The 17,558-nt window shown below is 51.4% G+C and overlaps 1 protein-coding gene across 1 annotated transcript; it reads left to right on the top strand.

The window, feature by feature from the left end:
• The first annotated feature begins 16,173 nt into the window (after positions 1-16,173).
• LOC132590890 (somatostatin receptor type 5-like) lies at positions 16,174-17,316 on the top strand. Its single transcript, XM_060263815.1, has one exon. The coding sequence runs from the start codon at positions 16,174-16,176 to the stop codon at positions 17,281-17,283; it is 1,110 nt and encodes a 369-aa protein (XP_060119798.1). The 3' UTR covers positions 17,284-17,316.
• Positions 17,317-17,558: the final 242 nt, after the last annotated feature.

The raw sequence follows: 17,558 nt of genomic DNA, 5'->3' as shown, positions 1-17,558 counted from the left end.
GCCCTCCCCTGTGCTTTTTCTTCTTCAGCACTACAGAACTAACACCACTTGACAGGACAACCATGAACACATGCGAAGAGCCAGTTTGGCGTAGTGGTTAAGTGTGTGGACTCTTATTTGGGAGAAGCGGGTTTGATTCCCCACTCCTCCACTTGCACCTGCTGGATTGGCCTTGGGTCAGCCATAGCTCTGGCAGAGGTTGTCCTTGAAAGGGTAGCTTCTGGGAGAGCTCTCTCAGCCCCACCCACCTCTCAGGGTGTCTGTTATGGGGGAGGAAGATAAAGGAGATTGTAAACCGCTCTGAGACACTGATTCAGAGAGAAGGGGCGGTATAAATCCAATATCTTCTTCTTAACTGAGGTGAAAGCTATGCAGATGTATTTTTTCTCCCCAATTTTGCCTTTTTGGACGGACTTGAAGCATTGAAAAGTTCATCATCCCCCGCCCTTCCACGCTTGAACTGGTACCACTCTGTGTACAAAGTAGCCCAGTCCGGTCGCAAGCTCCATCTTCAGATTGGAAAGAAAAATACACACACCCCTTTTCTTTTTCTGGTAGCTCTAAATTCAGAGCGCATGGATGCATGCCATCAGATTTGAAAAGCACCTGCTTTATTTCATGCCAATTACCTGGGGTTTGGGCACATTTCATTTCCTTGAAATCTCTCCAAGGGTTGGTTTGAATGGTTATTACAGGGTCCAGAGTCAATACGTAACACACGGACACACACAGAAGGAATGCCAAGGACCATTAGCATGAATAGTGGTGGCCACAGAATGTAATCCGACATCCATTAAGAGCTCTGAGTACATCTTTTGTGACTTCTGATGTTTTCTTTCTTTTTTAAACATCACTCCTTCCTCTTCGGTGCTCTGCGACTGCAACAGGAAACTCGGCCTTTGGGTTCCTCGCCCTCTGTTTTAAAGACTACTGGACAACATATAATTTGTTCTGTGCGGGGCCTTTTCGACTTGTGTCAAGAGTTGCTCTCATTTGTGAGAACTGCAATTATCTTATGCTCGTACAATAATACAAGGCTCTCCATTTAGCAGTGCCGCCCACAACCCGTTCTTTTCATCTGAAAGAATAACTTCATTAAATTTTAGCATTTTTTTTTAAGTTAGTCTTTAAGGGTCATGGTTGGAAAGCAGCCTGGTGTGGCCTGATTTTGTCAGAGAAGAAAAGGAGGGTCGGTAATTGGAAGGGAGACCACCAAGGAAGGCTCTGCAAAGGAAGGCAATGGCAAACCACCTCTGCTTCTCCTTTGCCTTGAAAGCCCCTTGCTGGGGTCACCAAAAGTCTTGGATGGGAACCACCAAGGAAGGCTCTGCAGAGGAAGGCCATGGCCAACCACCTCACTTGCCTTGAAAGCCCTTGCTGGGGCCACCAAAAGTCTTGGATGGGAAGACCACCAAGGAAGGCTCTGCAGTGGAAGGCCATGGCCAACCACCTCTGCTTCTCACTTGCCTTGAAAGCCCTTGCTGGGGTCACCAAAAGTCTTGGATGGGAAGACTACCAAGGAAGGCTCTGCAGAGGAAGGCCATGGTAAACCACCTCTGCTTCTCACTTGCCTTGAAAGCCCCTTGCTGGAGTTGCAATAGGTCAGTTGCGGAGGGTTGGTGGCTCAGTGGTAGAGCATCTGCTTGGTAAGCAGAAAGTCCCAGGTTCAATCCCCGGCATCTCCAACTAAAAAGAGTCCAGGCAAATAGGCATTGAAAATCTCCGCTTGAGACCCTGGAGAGCCGCTGCCAGTCTGAGTGGACAATACTGACTTTGATGGACTGAGGGTCTGATTCAGCATAAGGCAGCTTCATATGTTCATATGATAGCACTTATGTACTGTATGGGCCATCGTAGAGTTGCCAACCTCCAGGTGATAAATGGAAATCTCCCACTATTACAACTGATCTCCAGACAACCAAGATCAGTTCCCCTGGAGAAAACGGCTGCTTTGGAGGGTGATCTCTAGGGCGTTCTACCCTACTGAGATCCCTCCCCTAGCCAAATTCCACTTTCCCTAGGCTCCAACTCCAGAATCTCCAGGTATTTCCCAAACTGGAGCTGGCAACATATCCATAAGCCTTCAGTTGAGACAGGAATTGCGGGTAGCAGCATTGGTCCTTAGTAAAAACTTTTGAAAACCCCAAATCCACCCAGAACTGACAAGTGAGGGAATCTTCTAACAAAACAGGGTTAATCGCAATTATCGCCCTCAGAAGTGGTTATCCGGACGGCTTTCAGTGCCGCCTTGGGGAAAGCAAGGCAACATTTTGACAGCAGACTTCCTCCTTCAACGGGAATCCGTAAACAAATCAATCACCTCGGCCCCAACGCCTGGCACTTCTTAATTTGCTCCCGCAGCAATTACGCAGAACGGCGAAGAACCGGGGAGAAGCGCATAGATGGATGCCAGCAAATGCGCAAGACAGAAATATACTTTGGCACACATATAGACAGGGTGTGCTATCCATATGTACGGAAAGGAGTGTAGAAACTGTCGGGTGGGAAAAGGAGAGACTGAGGCTCATCGGATGGCTGGCAAAAATGCCTGTTTTGCACAAAGTGGGATGCCCACGCAGCCCCTGTGGCACTTTCCCTGGGGGCATCTTGATTACATTCCTGCAGTACCTTCTGGCTTGCTTCTGTGCTCAATTCAAAATGCTGGAATCAGGGGGTTTTTTTTGTAGCAGGAGCTCCTTTGTATATTAGGCCACACGTCCCTGGTGTAGCCAATCCTCCTGGAGCTTACAGCAGGCCCTGGAATAAGAGCCCTGCAAGCTCTTGGAGGATTGGCTACATCAGGAGGGTGTGGCCTAATATGCAAAGGAGCTCCTGCTACAAAATAAGCGCTGGCTGGCATGGACCCATAAAGTCCTGTATGGCCTGGGACCAGCATACTTCAGTATAAGAAGAAGAAGATAGTGGATTTATATCCCACCCTCCTCTCCAAATCTCAGAGCGGCTTACAATCTCCTTTATCTTCCTCCCCCGCAACAGACACCCTGTGAGCGATACTCCCTCTAAGCTTTGGAGCCTTGTGGGCAAAAAGTCTACTTTGTGAGCTACTGGCATTAAAGTTGTGAGCTATTGCGTACATTAGTTTGCTCTGGGGCTGTTTTTTCCTCAGCTGAGACAAAAATGTGCGAACCAGAGGCTCAAAAACTGTGCGCTAGCTCACACAAACTCATCTTAGAGGGAACATTGCATGTGAGGTGGGTGGGGGCTGAGAGAGCTCTCCCAGAAGCTGCCCTTTCAAGGACAGCTCTGTGAGAGCTCGGGCTGACCCAAGGCCATTCCAGCAGCTGCGAGTGGAGGAGTGGGGAATCAAACCTGGTTCTGCCAGATAAGAGTCCACACACTTAACCACTGGCTCTTCATGTGTGTTCATGTGCAGTCTGGTATGAAGCCTGCTCTCCAGGGGGCCTGCAGCCTGCCTGTGGGGCCACCCCACAACTGAGGCCATCCCCACCTTGTGGGGAGCGCCCCCTTTCCCCATAGAGGCCACGCCAAGCGGCCTCTGGCTTTGACAAGGTTCCAAATGAGCTAAAGTCAACTCCCCTTCTGCGCAGTTTATCGGTGTCTGTTATGGAAAGCCGGCCTGGATTTAAGGCCTTTCAGGGGCTGTGATCTATGGTGAGGACAGTATTAGAGTCCTCCTAGATCACAGCCAAGTTGCGTGTGTGCTGGGAGTCATTAATCGCCTTGGGACAGGCAGCTGCAAGCCGACTCACACAAGGACAGGTCGGCTCGGAAGAGATGAGCGATATGATAAATATTAAAAGATAAAGGACTGCTGGAAACGGCAGAGGGGACTGGCAGGGGTGGGGGCTTCCTTCCAACTTGCCGGACTCCGGGAGGAACAGCAAGGACCAAAAGTGATGGAGACCTTCCTGTGTGTTTGTCCAAGAAGAAGAAGATGAAGATATTGGATTTATATCCCGCCCTCCACTCCGAAGAGTCTCAGAGCGGCTCACAATCTCCTTTACCTTCCTCCCCCACAACAGACACCCTGTGAGGTAGATGAAGATATTGGATTTATATCCCGCCCTCCACTCCGAAGAGTCTCAGAGCGGCTCACAATCTCCTTTACCTTCCTCCCCCACAACAGACACCCTGTGAGGTAGGTGGGGCTGGAGAGGGCTCTCACAGCAGCTGCCCTTTCAAGGATAACCTTTGCCAGGGCTATGGCTGACCCAAGGCCATTCCAGCAGGTGCAAGTGGAGGAGTGGGGAATCAAACCCGGTTCTCCCAGATAAGAGTCCACACACTTAACCACTACACCAAACCGGCTCTCCAGCAAGCAGAGTCTGACCTATAAAAAGCAGCCATTTCCTCCAGGGGAATGACTCTCTAGAGTTGGGCGATAAGGTTGCCAACTCCAGGTTGGGAAATGCCTGGTGATTTCATGGGTGGAGATTGGGGAGGGCGATGATTGGGAGGGGGGGACCTTAGTGGGGCACCATGCCAAAGAGCACCCCCCCTCCTCCAAAGCAGCCAGTTTCTCCTGGGGAGTTAACCTTCTTGTCCTTTCAAGAAGCAGGTTTGACCTCCCTTCTTGTACACCTGAAGCAGCCAAAGGGGACCCATGAATCTGCCATATCAGTTTCGGCAAGCCAGGGTTTAGTCTGTAAAGTCTGCTCAGCTGGACTGGTTTTTAGGGGGGGGGGGGTGTTTTGGAGAAATGTCAACTGCGGGGTGACATGATAGAGGTTGTCAAGATGATGCCTGGGACAGAGAAGGTAGAGAAAGAAGTCCTTTTCTCCCTTCCTCTCAATACGAGAACTCATAGACATTCCATGAAATTGCTGAGCAGTCAGGTTAGAGTGGATAAAAGGAAGTCCTTCTTCACCCAAAGGGTGATTAACGTGGAATTCACTGCCACAGGAGGTGGTGGCAGCTACAAGCATAGCCAGCTTCAAGAGGGGATTGGATAAGCATATGGAGCAGAGGTCCATCAGTGGCTATTAGCCACAGCCTATTGTTGGAACTCTCTGTCTGGGGCAGGGATGCTCTGTCTTCTTGGTGCTTGGGGGAAGAGTGGGAGGGCTTCTAGCCCCACTGGTAGACCTCCTGATAGCACTTGGGTTTTTTGGCCACTGTGTGACACAATATGGACCATTGGCCTGATTCAACATGGCTTCTCTTATGTGCCTTCCACCCCCAAGGCTTCAGAATGGGGGAAGGCTTCTCCAAGAAGCTGACGGTGCAGTACATGGCTCTGAGTTTCCTACAACAACCCTGGTTAGGCTGATAAGAACATAAGAGAAGCCATGTTGGATCAGGCCAATGGCCCATCCAGTCCAATACTCTGTCCACCAGGTGGCAAAAAAAACCCATAGATGACATCAGGAGGTCCATCAGTGGGGCCAGGACACTAGAAGCCCTCCCACTGTCCCCCCTCCCCAGCACCAAGAATACAGAGCATCACTGCCCCAGACAGAGAGTTCCAACAATACTCTATGGCTAATAGCCACTGATGGACCTCTGCTCCAGATGTTTATCCAATCCCCTCTTGAAGCTGTCTGTAGCCGCCGCCACCTCCTGTGGCAGTGAATTCCACGTGTTTGGGTGAAGAAGTACTTCCTTTTATCTGTTCTAACCCGACTGCTCAGCAATTTCATGGAGTGCCCACGAGTTCTAGTATTGTGAGAAAGGGAGGAAAGGACTTCTTTCTCTACCTTCTCCATCCCATGCATACATCTTGTAAACCTTTACTATGTCACTCCTCAGTTGACGTTTCTCCAAGCTAAAGAGATAGTAGAGTGATTGGACAAAAATCATCTGGCAAGCAGTGTTCCCTCTAAGCCGGTTAGCGTGAGCTAGCTCACCGATTTTTAGCCTCCGGCTCACACATTTTTGCCTTAGCTCAGGAAGGATGACCCCCCAGAGCACAATAATTTATGCAGCAGCTCACCAGCTTTAATGCCAGTAGCTTGTGACCTTAATACCATTAGCTCACAACTTTCATGCCAGTAGCTCACAAAGTAGATTTTTTACTCACAAGACTCTGCAGCTTAGAGGGTTAGAGGGAACATAGCTGGTAAGCGCCTTGGTAGAGAAGGGATTCAAATCCAGGGGCCCCATGTCCTAGCCTTACATTAATCATGACACCACACATTAGTCATACCTCATAAGTGAATAAGCACCTCTTTCTCCCAACAGGGAATTCAGATGGTTCTCTCCAGCCCAGGGTTCCAAGTGTCTCTCAGTGCAAAAGGTCGAGGTTTCCAGCAGAAGGTTCTCCTAAAACAATTCAGCCCTGCCTGTTTTATATCTTGTGGGTTTGTTTTGTTGTAGCAAGTGTGTTTTGAATGCGATCTGCGCCCCCCCCATCCCTTTCCTGGAGATGCCCCCCACATGAATCCTGACTCTATTTCATGCTAAGTGCGATTATTGTTCTAAGCGCCATCCGTCAAACTTCCCCCTGGGGGGAAGCGTCTTGATCATCACTCATATGATGGCACTAATTTGCTGTTAGTCAAGCACTAATGACACAACAGGCTTCCAGTTCAGAAAATTTATCTCTCGGCGCTGGGTGTCTCTCTCTCCTCCCCACTTCAAGCCAGCCTTAATTTTTCTTTCTCTCCACCCCACCCCGCACCATCTGAATCAATAGATCCCTGCTCAGATATTGCAATGGTTTTATAAAATCCCGGCGCACTTGTGGGACCAGAAAGCAAGTTAAAGGGGAAGTGTGGGATTCGGCTTCAGGAGAATTGTGGCATTTTAAAAGACACAAAACAGATTTGATTTCAAAGCCAGGAGTACCTTTGTGATTGGCCAGAGTTTCAGGCTATGAGGGTTGGGGAGCCAATGCTCTCTTTGTCAGACGCAAGCAGAAATGGAGCTCTCTGAGTCCCTGCAGGTAAGGGGTTGATTGATTTCCATTCCATGTGGTTGAATGTGGGACTCGGCTAGATCTATCTAGTCAAAATGTCACTTGCCTTAAAAATTAGTCTTGCTCGCCACCTAGTGGTGCATAACATTAAAAGAACTTGAACTTCCATCTGCCAGACAATCTTAGGCTCTCCTGGCTATACTGCAAACACTGCTGTATGGGAATTATTATCAATTATTATTACTGCAGACCAACACAGCTACCTTCTGAAACTAAAAAAGGGCAAGTTTCCAGTCCTTATGAATACCCATAGAATCATAGAGTTGGAAGGGACACCCCAGGGTCATCTAGTCCAACCCCCTACAGAATGCAGGAAATTCACAAATACCTCCCCCTAAAGTCACAGGATCAGGTATGTTGGTAATTTGGGGCTAAACCTCTGGAGACCAAGGGTCAGATCCTTGCTCGGCTGTTAAGTTCACTGAATGGTGTTTTGAGCTCACCCAAGATCAGACCGGACCAACAGATTGAAATTACAGGAGTTTCCGACTCAACATTAGGAAGAACTTCTGACGGTTAAGAGCAGGTGGAACAGGCTTCCTTCGGAGGTGGTGGTCTCTCCTTCCTTGGAGGTTTTCAAACTTCCTTAATGTAAAAGCCACATAGAATAAACGACAGATGTCTGAGAGCTGCAAGACATGAACGTCAGGGGTTTGAGGGAGGGAGGGAGGGAGGGAGGAGGGAGGGAAGGAAGGAAGGAAGGAAGGAAGGAAGGAAGGAAGGAAGGAAGGAAGGAAGGAAGGAAGGAAGGAAGGAAGGAAGGAAGGAAGGAAGGAAGGAAGGAAGGAAGGAAAATGGATGGAAAGGGGGGGGGAGGTGGAAAGAAAGCAATGTTAACTTTAACATTAGCTGGCTGGCTGGCTGGCTTGGCGAAGTGATTTAAAGAGGGGGCTCTGAGAGCAGCACTGTGAACCCCAGTTTGGCCACCCCTGGGCTAGATGGCCACCTGACGGCAATGCAACGACTTAGGCCCATCATGAGAGGGGAGGGAGGGCAGGAAGGGCTGCATCGGGCTTCGATCTCGTGGCCCTTCCTTCACGCCCAGGGAAATGCTGATTGTCGCTTTGAGGTCGGGAAGGAATTTGCCACCAGGAGGATTGAGTCAGGGATCTTGGAGGCTCCCCCCCCCCTCTTCTTTTGGGCATGGGGTCACTGGGGGGTTGGGATGACCCCACTGGGGGAATGGGGTGGGAAGGTAACTGTGAATTTCCTGCATTGGGCAGGGGGCTGGACAAGATGACCCCTGAGGTCCCTTCGAGCTCCAGCTCTGGAAAGAGGGAGGGGAGGGGCATTTCCAGGCGGGCCGAGGAAACCATCTCTCATTCCACCCCCCCTGCTCCACATGTCCTTTCAGCCGCCCGCGTCTTTTCAGAGGGGGGCCGCTGACGCCCCCGTCGCCCGGCTGCCATTGCACGATTCGATCTGTCGATGCCAACCTCCCTTCCCCCCCACACCCCGCCGGCTCCTGCAAAGAGCAGAGGACGAAGAAAAGCGCCTCCTCCCCCCCCCCGCCAGCATTGCTTGTGTGCCCCCCCCTCCTCCGTAGAGGGTCAGCGGAGAGGAGGGCTGGGGAACACCGACCTGTCAGTCAAGCTTTGGGGGGTTTTGGTGTCTGGGAAGGAGGGCTGCAAGCGCCAGTCGTTTGCTGAGCGGAGGCGACTTCAGCGCCAGGGGGTTCAGACAATGAGAACGTGCGAATGGGGCGACGCGTGTCTTCGGGAAACAGCTTTTTGCAAAGAGCGACGCGGCGGGGGCCGGGACTGAGCGGTCCCCTTGCCTTCGGAAGCGGACAGCCTTGGGAGGGGGGCGGAGCAGGTAAAGGGGGGGGCGCGACTGCAAACCGACCTCCCCCCCGGACTTGGCGACTGCGAGAGGTGGGGAAAGTCTCGGGGGAGGGGGCGGGGGGTTGCTTGCTCTCTGCTTCCATCTCCGAACCTGCAAAAGGGAAGGGAAGGTCTCCTGTGCAAGCACCAGTCGTTTCCGACTCAGGGGTGACGTTGCTTTCACAACGTTTCCACGGCAGACTTTTTACCGGGTGGTTTGCCATTGCCTTCCCCAGTCCTCTACGCTTTCCCCCCAGCAAGCTGGGTGCTCCTTTGACCGACCTCGGAAGGATGGAATGCTGAGTTGACCTCGAGCCGGCTAGCTGAAAACCCAGCTTCCGCCGGGGATCGAACTCAGGTCGTGAGCAGAGCTTAGGACTGCGGTGCTGCAGCTTTAGCACTCTGCGCCGCGGGGCTCTTGCAAAAGAGAAGGGGGGGGGACCCCAAAAAACAATGCGGATCCTGTGAATGTAGTGGGAGGTGTTTGTGAGTTTCCTGCATTGTGCAGGGGGTTGGACTAGATGAACCTGGAGGTCCCATTCAGCTCTAGGATTCTATGACTGCTACCATACAGACCCGTTAAAACGCTCAAATGCTGGGCAGTGAATTCCACATGTTAATCACCCTTTGGGTGAAGAAGTACCTCCTTTTATCCGTTTTAACCGGACTGCTCAGCAGTTCACCTTTGCTTCTCCCCCCCCTCACCCCCCCCCCCGCCGGTAGCCTGGCTCCCCCTTGACAGGTCCGGAAGAGGAGACCTGTGTGACCCCCCCCCCCAAAAAAATGACCTCCCCCATCTCTTGCCCCCTTGCTGCCCTAAAAGGGGACACAAAACGGGTTAAAGACACATCCGAAAAGCCCGGCCGGACCAGATCTGTGAGGCTGCATCCATCCAGTATCTGGTCTCACCCCAGCGGACAAGCCTTCCCTCTGGAGCGCCAGCCCTCGCTCCTTGGCTCGGGGGAGGGGGGGTCAGAGCTTGAGTGCCTCTGGATGTGGAGCTTCCCCTCCGTCACCAGGACCAGTCGCCACGGACAGACTCATGCCCTACGGATCTGTCCAATCCCCCTTTCAAAATCTTTACGCCTGTGGCCCTCACGACCGTCGCTCTGGCCAGGCGGACCCCTGCATTTCAATCCTTCCTTCTCCTCGCCTCCCCCTAGACCACCCCCGCCCCAACAACAACCCTGCGAGGTAGACGAGGTTGAGAGGGGGCAGTCGCCCAGCCTCCTTCCCTGGCGGAGCCGGGATTCGAACCCGCGCCTCCAGTTCCTCAAGGGAGAGGCTCTACCTATGACCCAGCCTTGGCGAAACCGGGATTCGAACCCGCGCCTCCAGTTCCTCGTGGCGAGAGGCTCCACCTATGACCCAGCCTTGGCTCGCTCTGGAGCCACTCTCTGCAGAATCGGGCTCCCCAGAGCGCTTCGTCTAAGGCCGGGGGCGAGCGATGATGACTATTAACGGGAGCTAATAATTAATAATCGCAGGGGTGGCTTTTCTTTGCCAGCCCCGCGCACGCAGCAAGAGCAAGTGGGTGGCAATTCTTTGCAGAGGGCGGCGGCAGCTTTCTGGGCCTCCTCCCCCAAAGTTTCGCCCCCCCTCCTCTTCCTCAGGGGCCGGTGGGCAGCCCGCCCCCTCCTCCCCCCCCCCCTCCTGCCAAGCAGAGGTGGACCGCAGGCCGCCTGCGAAGCGCAACAGGCGGCTCCCCCCCACCTCTTCCTGGGCGGATATTTATTGCAGAGGCCGGTTTGGAAAGGCGAAAGCTTTGCGCGCTGGGTTGGAGAAGCCCCGCGGGGAGGGCGCGTTGGGACCTGGCTTTTGGAGATCATCAGACCCGATTCTCTGCCTTGGAGAGCTGAAGGAAGGACAGTCAGCCGCGGGACTCTGGGCAAAGCTTGGCTCCTTGGTCGTGGGAACGGACGGCGGGTTTTGCTAGGAGAGCCGAACCCCCCCCCCCTTCAAACAACAACAACCCATCCCATTTAGAAGATTTGGAAAGTGTTTTACTTTTCCAGCGCCTGCCCGGCTGCAGAGAGGAGAGAAGCCGCCAGCTGGCCAGGTAACAACAACCGGGTTGCGTTTTTATTTGCCTTTGACACCTGAAGAAAGGAAAAGGGTGAAAGATGCGGGATTCGAACCCGTGCCTCCGTGCCTTCGATGACCGAGAGCAGGCCGGGCTGCTTAAGGCTGCGGGGAGGGGAACTGGAGGGGGCAGAAGCCCGTGGGGTCCCTTTTGTGTGGCCACCTGGGTTGAGTCACACCTGGCCAAACACGCAGGAATGCCTGCCGTGTTGTTCCCTTTCAGCTGTGCAGTCTTGTGAGCAAAAATTCTACTTGATGAGTGACTGGCGTTCAAAGTTGTGAGCTGCATGCATTAGTTTGCTCCGGGGCCATCTTTCCGGAGAGCTAAGACAAAAAGGTGTGAGCCGGAGGCTAAAAAAAAACCCGGTGAGCTAGCTCACCCTCTCTCAGCTTAGAGGGAACACTGCCTTGGAGTGAGGGAATAGCCCAGACCTGCGTTCGCTTGCCATAAACGAGCAGATTTCTTTATTTGAATAATAATAATCTAACGTGTGTCCTTTTGTCAGGAGGGGAAAAGACTTGTCCAACCCAGAGGTTGTTTTTGCATAGGGAAAACTACACCAGACAGCCTGTTTCTGATTGTGTGAATCGGTGCCTTCTCCCCAGGTGGATGCTCGTGCCTGGATTCCATCTATGGGGCCAGATCTGTGACGGGCTAGGGCGGCTTCACCCACGCATGAAGCCGCCACCTTGAAACTGCAAACGTGCGTGCGTGAAACAGCAGCCTGCGCTGGGGCATCATGCATGCGCTGAGTTTTCCCTCATGTGTGAATGTCAGGATTTCTCTGTGCTCAAGGAACATCTGAATGGATTCCTGTGGATGCTACAGTAGATATATCCCGTTTGGTCCATGGCGGTCCATTTGCACGCACAATTTGCCATTTTTGTGGGGTTGCCGTTAAATAGTAAACATACTCTGGTAAGACCTCACCTGGAGTCTTGCGTTCAGTTTTGGGCACCACATTTTATGAAGGTATAGACAAACTGCAATGGGTCCAGAGGAGAGCGAAGAAGATGGTGAGAGGTCTGGAGACCAAGTCCTAGGAGGAAAGGTTGAAGGAGCTGGGCATGCTTAGCCTGGAGAGGAGGCAGCGGAGAGGTGATAGGATCACCATCTTCAAGTCCTTGAAGGGCTGTCATAGAGAGGAGGATGTGGAATTGTTTTCTGTGGCCCCAGAAGATAGGTTGAATGGGTTGAAATTAAATCAAAAGAGTTTCTGGCTCAACATTAGGAAGAACTTCCTAACTGTTAGAGCGGTTCCTCAGTGGAATAGGCTTCCTCAGGAGGCGGTGGGCTCTCCTTCCTTGGAGGTTTTTAAACAGATGTTAGATGGCCATCTGACAGCAATGAGGATCCTGTGAATTTAGGGGAGGTGTTTGTGAGTTTCCTGCATTGTGCAGGGGGTTGGACTAGATGACCCTGGAGGTCCCTTCCAACTCTATGATTCTATGCAATTTTATACTAATGTGAAACATCCTTGGCCCTCCTTTCAAACTTGTGAACTGGACTCATTTCTCCACTGGCAGGAACAGACAAGGGTATTTCATGCAAATTCATATGAACTATTACCCCCTGGTTCTGGCTGCCCAAACACTCAAGCAAAACAAGCAGATCACACAAACCATAGAGGTGAGGTGCTTTGAACGCACACCCTTTCCACCGCAGTGGTCGTCAGCATCTGGATTAATCTCTAGAGAGCAAGAGAATGCAAAGAGCATCAGAAGAACCTTGCAGGATCAGACCAGTGAGGGTCCATCTAGTAACAACAGGGCATAGAAGCTGAGGCCTTCCTCTGTTGTTGCCTCCTGGCTTTAGGATTCAGAGGTCTAGGGCCTCTGAATGTGGAGGTTCCCCTCAGTAACCATGGCTAGGAGCCACTGGTAGACTTATCTCCCAGGAATTTATCTAATCCCCTTTTAAAGCTGTTTGTTCCTGTGGCCATCACCGCATCCTTTGGCAGTGAATTCCATGTTTCAATCATTCTCTGTGTAAATTAAGATTTCCTTATGTCTGTCCTGAACCTGCTGCCTATCAGTTACAAAACAGGCAGCGTTCGTGTAAAGTTCTGAGCCATGCAGAATGCTTTTGCTGGATGGAACAGAGAGACACCATGTTCTTCGCTAGGAAGATGTCCTCAAGCTGCTTCTTCAGTCAAAGGGTGATGAACACATGGGGTGTTTTCGCACTGACCTTCAAGTAGCGCGACCACCCTCTTCACACCGGAGGATCTGCCCGGATTTCGCACAAGAAGCGCCGGCGCACCCAAAAGAGCCGGCTACTTCCGTCGCGAAACCCGCTCAAACGGAAACCGCCAAGAAGCAGGAAAACGTTTGAGCGGGTTTCGCGACGGAAGTAGCTGGCTCTTTTGGGTGCGCCGGCGCTTCTTGTGCGAAATCCGGGCAGATCCTCCGGTGTGAAGAGGGTGGTCGCGCCACTTGAAGGTCAGTGCGAAAACACCCATGGAATTCACTGCCACAGGAGGAGGTGGTGGTGGCTACAAGCATAGACAGCTTCAAGAGGGGATTGGAGAAGCATATGGAGCAGAGGTCCATCAGTGGCTGTTAGCCACAGTGTATTGTTGGAACTCTTTGTCCGGGGCAGCGATGCTCCGTATTCTTGGGGGGGGGCAAAGTGGGAGGGCTTCTAGCACCTCTGGTGGACCTCCTGATGGCACTTGGGGTTTTTTGGCCACTGTGTGACACAGAGTGTTGGACTGGATGGGCCATTGGCCTGATCCAACATGGCTTCTCTTAGGTCCTTAAATTCTTCTTCACCCTTTGGGCTAAATGGGCCAAGCCTTTCCTTTCTTTCCTGCCATTTACAGACAATTTAGGCAATGTTGAAAAATATTTTTAAGTTTTTATTGGGGGGGGGGAATGGGCAGTGGTACTCCAAACATGGCGTTAAAAACAAAAGGCTCATTGCAGGGCTGTTCCTCACTGGGGAGACGCAAGAAGGCTCGATGAATTGAACCAGACAATTTGCGACATTTGATCTCAGTTTTAAGGTTCTATTCTGCCCCTGTGCAGATGCCAAAAACGGCAGAACTAGAGTGTCCACACACAAGATCTGTACTCGTTCTGAGGACTTATCTGGTCTGCAGGAAAAATTGGCTTTGTGCATTATCATCGTTAAATTCATTTATGCCCTCACTTTTGTCCGCAATTGGCACTCAAATCAGCTTACATCATTTTCCCCTCCTCCAGTTTATCCCCAGGACAGCCCTGTAAGGTAGGTTAGGCAGAGAGAACATGACTGGCCCAAGCTTCCGTGGCATGAGAGGGGATTTGAACCTTGGTCTCTCAGATACTAGTCCAACACTTTTAACCACTACACCACCACACTGGCTCTTTAACCCAAAGTAGTGGAGGAGTGAGCATGTTTCAGGAGGCATGGAATACTAAGATACAGTTAAGGGAAAATAAAGGAAGGGGAAATATCATTGCTGAACCCTTCCTCTCTGGGCGCTTTGAGGGGAGGTTGGCATTGGAATTTTCTCTCTCACTCAGTTTTCTGAGGGCCTCAGCCTGGTTTCTCTCAACATTTCAAAACCAAGCTCTCAACATTCCATCCAACATCTCTTCGCAACACCTCATTCCATCCAGCATCTGCTCTCAACATTCCATCCAACGTCTCTTCTCAACATCTCAACATTCCATCCAAAATCTCTTCTCAATATCTCAACGTTCCATCCAACATGCTGTCATACCCTAGTGTGACCAAGGAACGGGCAGGGGGGAGGGCAGTAAGAGGATGGAAATGCAGCATTCTGAGCATCTTTCTAACGTCAAATGCAACCCGCTGGCACCTTAAAAGGTCAAGAGGGGTGGCAAAAGGACATGGCAGTTTTAATGCACCAAATGCAAGGTTAGTTTTGGGAGATGCAGTGGACCAAGAATCTCACAGAATCATAGAGCTGGAAGGGACCTCCAGGGTCCAAACCCCTGCATAATACAGGAAAATCACAAATGCCTCCCCCTCCCACACACACCCAGTGACCCCCTTGCTCAATGCCCAGAAGATGGCAAAAACCCTCCAGGATCCCTGTCCAAACTGCCCTGGAGAAAATTACTTCCCGAGCCCCAAGTGGTGATCAATATTTCCCTGGGCATGTAAGAAAGGGCCACAAGAACTAAGCACTGATGCAACCCTTTCTACCCCTCCTCATGATCTGTAGCATGGACTACACTGGATAATTTGGCCACTGGTGGTGGGGAAATGCCATAAATGTGGTGGTCTCCCGTGTTATTTTCCTTCAGATGAAGTCTTGCCAGTGTTATCAGCTAGATTCCTGCCCTTCCAAAGTAGACGGAATAGAGATGTGTATAGCCGGTACCTATGCTATAAACCAGGGGTGGCCGACAGTAGCTCTCCAGATGTTTTTTGCCTACAACTCATGCTGGCTGGGGCTGATGGGAGTTGTAGGCAAAAAACATCTGGAGAGCTACCGTCGGCCACCCCTGCTATAAACCGATGGAGCAGAATTTCTGATTTAATCTGAACAATTGCTGCTCAGCTCAAAAATCTGCTGCGTTTTGAGATTACATTATTGCTGTGGAATGGATAGAATTTTCAAACATGAATAACACACAAGCACACCAAAAAAGAGTATTTTGATAGAAAAATATGTATTTAGTTATTATTACTGAACTTCTTCTGCACGGTGAGGTTTATTTTGTTTCCTACCGATACCCCCATGGTCCTGTGGCAGTTTTTGTATCCATTTCAACATGCAGACTGGATGTATTATGCAAACCAGCCCTCGGCCCCGTAGATGGGTCGCGATCACTCCCTGATTCCAACTTCCTCTAGAAGGCTGAGATTCTGAACATCTGGATCTGTCATCTCTCCTTCGGGGTGGGGGGGGGTTAACCCTTCCACAGTTATCTCTGCAGAAATCTTTCTGGCTAGTGAGGGGAAAGCCCTTCTCACTGGCCCCACAGTTTTCGGGGGGTTTTAGTTGCCAGAGAAGGAAGGAAGTGGAAAACACCTGCAACTTCTAAACAATCGCCAGTCAGGGATGCCGTGCTTATTGGCCTGAGGCATCATGGGAGTTATGACCAGCTGCTTTGTGTACTTAAAAAAAATAAATCTGGATATAGTCTTCCAATAACCAACTTTTGAATTTAAAAAATCCTCTTTTAGAATCATAGAGTTGGAAGGGCTCCCGAGGGTCATCTAGTCCAACCCCCTGCACAGAATGGGGTATTCCATTTCCCCTGAAATCCAGTCTGTCTTCATTCCTATCCTTTCCCTCCTGGTTTGCACTGTTGTTTTAATTTGCTGCTTCTCTTTCTCCTCCAGGAAGAAAATGCCAGAGGACATTGACCCTTAGCTTTCTAGACGTTTCTCAGATTGGGACGAGGAACATGGATCCATTGTATTTTCCCTCCTCCCTGAGCGTGGAGTCTAGTTCTCCCGATGCCAATGTCTCCTTGCCGGCAAACACAAGTAACGGTACCCTTCCAGGATACCCCATTTCCCCTGAAATCCAGTCGGTCCTCATTCCTATCATTTATCTCCTCGTTTGTGCTGTTGGACTGAGCGGGAACACCCTGGTCATCTACGTGGTCTTGCGTTACGCCAAGATGAAAACAGTCACCAACATCTACATCTTGAATTTAGCCATCGCGGACGTCCTCTTCATGCTCGGTTTGCCCTTCCTGGCGACGCAGAACGCCATCTCCTACTGGCCCTTTGGGTCCTTCCTGTGCCGCCTGGTCACGGCTTTTGATGGCATCAACCAGTTCACCAGCATTTTCTGCCTGACCGTCATGAGTCTGGACCGCTACGTCGCTGTGGTCCACCCCATCAAGTCCACCAAGTGGCGCAGGCCGAGGGTCGCCAAGTTGATCAGCACGGCGGTCTGGACGCTCTCCTTTTTGGTAGTCCTCCCAATGATAATTTTCGCCGACGTCCAGGAAGATCTGCACACCTGCAACATGAGCTGGCCTGAACCCATTGACATCTGGTCCGCCGTATTCATTATTTACACATCCGTCTTGGGCTTCTTCGGCCCCTTACTGGTGATCTGCCTCTGCTACTTGCTGATTGTCATCAAGGTCAAGTCGTCTGGCATCCGAGTCGGCTCCACGCGGCGCCGGCGGTCGGAGAGGAAAGTGACTCGGATGGTGGTCATCATCGTGGTGGTCTTCGTCTTCTGCTGGCTCCCCTTCTACATCGTCAACATTGTCAACTTGATCTTCATTTTGCCCGAGGAACCCGTCTTGGTGGGTGTCTTCTGCTTCGTGGTGATTCTCTCGTACGCCAACAGCTGCGCCAACCCCATCCTGTACGGGTTCCTGTCAGACAACTTCAAGCAGAGCTTTCAAAAAGTCCTGTGCCTTCGCAAAGGGAACGGCGTGGAAGACGGCGACCCGACAGAGCACCGGCTGGAGAAGAGCAGCCGTCTGCAAGAGGTGATGTTGCTCCAAAGGAGCATCGACTCCAATGGACACATGCAGACTAGCAAGGTGTAAAGAGCCCAAGGTCTCCCAAGAGAACTCTAAATGGACTGAGATGCTTTACGGTGGTGACAGCGGAGGAGGGTGGATGGTTGATGAAAGAGGAACCGCCAAAACCAGCGTCTCGGTGTATATAGATTTAGGATGGGGAAGGGGTTTCTTCTTGCGAAACACATTGTAACACAGACACTTGGGGGGCACAGTGGGAGGGCTTCTAGTGCCCTGGCCCCAGTGGTGGACCTCCTGATGGCACTTGGGGTTTTTGGGCCACTGTGTGACACAGAGTGTTG

The sequence above is a fragment of the Heteronotia binoei genome, unplaced genomic scaffold (genome assembly GCF_032191835.1).
Source record: "Heteronotia binoei isolate CCM8104 ecotype False Entrance Well unplaced genomic scaffold, APGP_CSIRO_Hbin_v1 ptg000988l, whole genome shotgun sequence".
NCBI classification, from domain to species: domain Eukaryota; kingdom Metazoa; phylum Chordata; class Lepidosauria; order Squamata; family Gekkonidae; genus Heteronotia; species Heteronotia binoei.
This window is presented reverse-complemented; position numbering and strand designations above follow the sequence as displayed.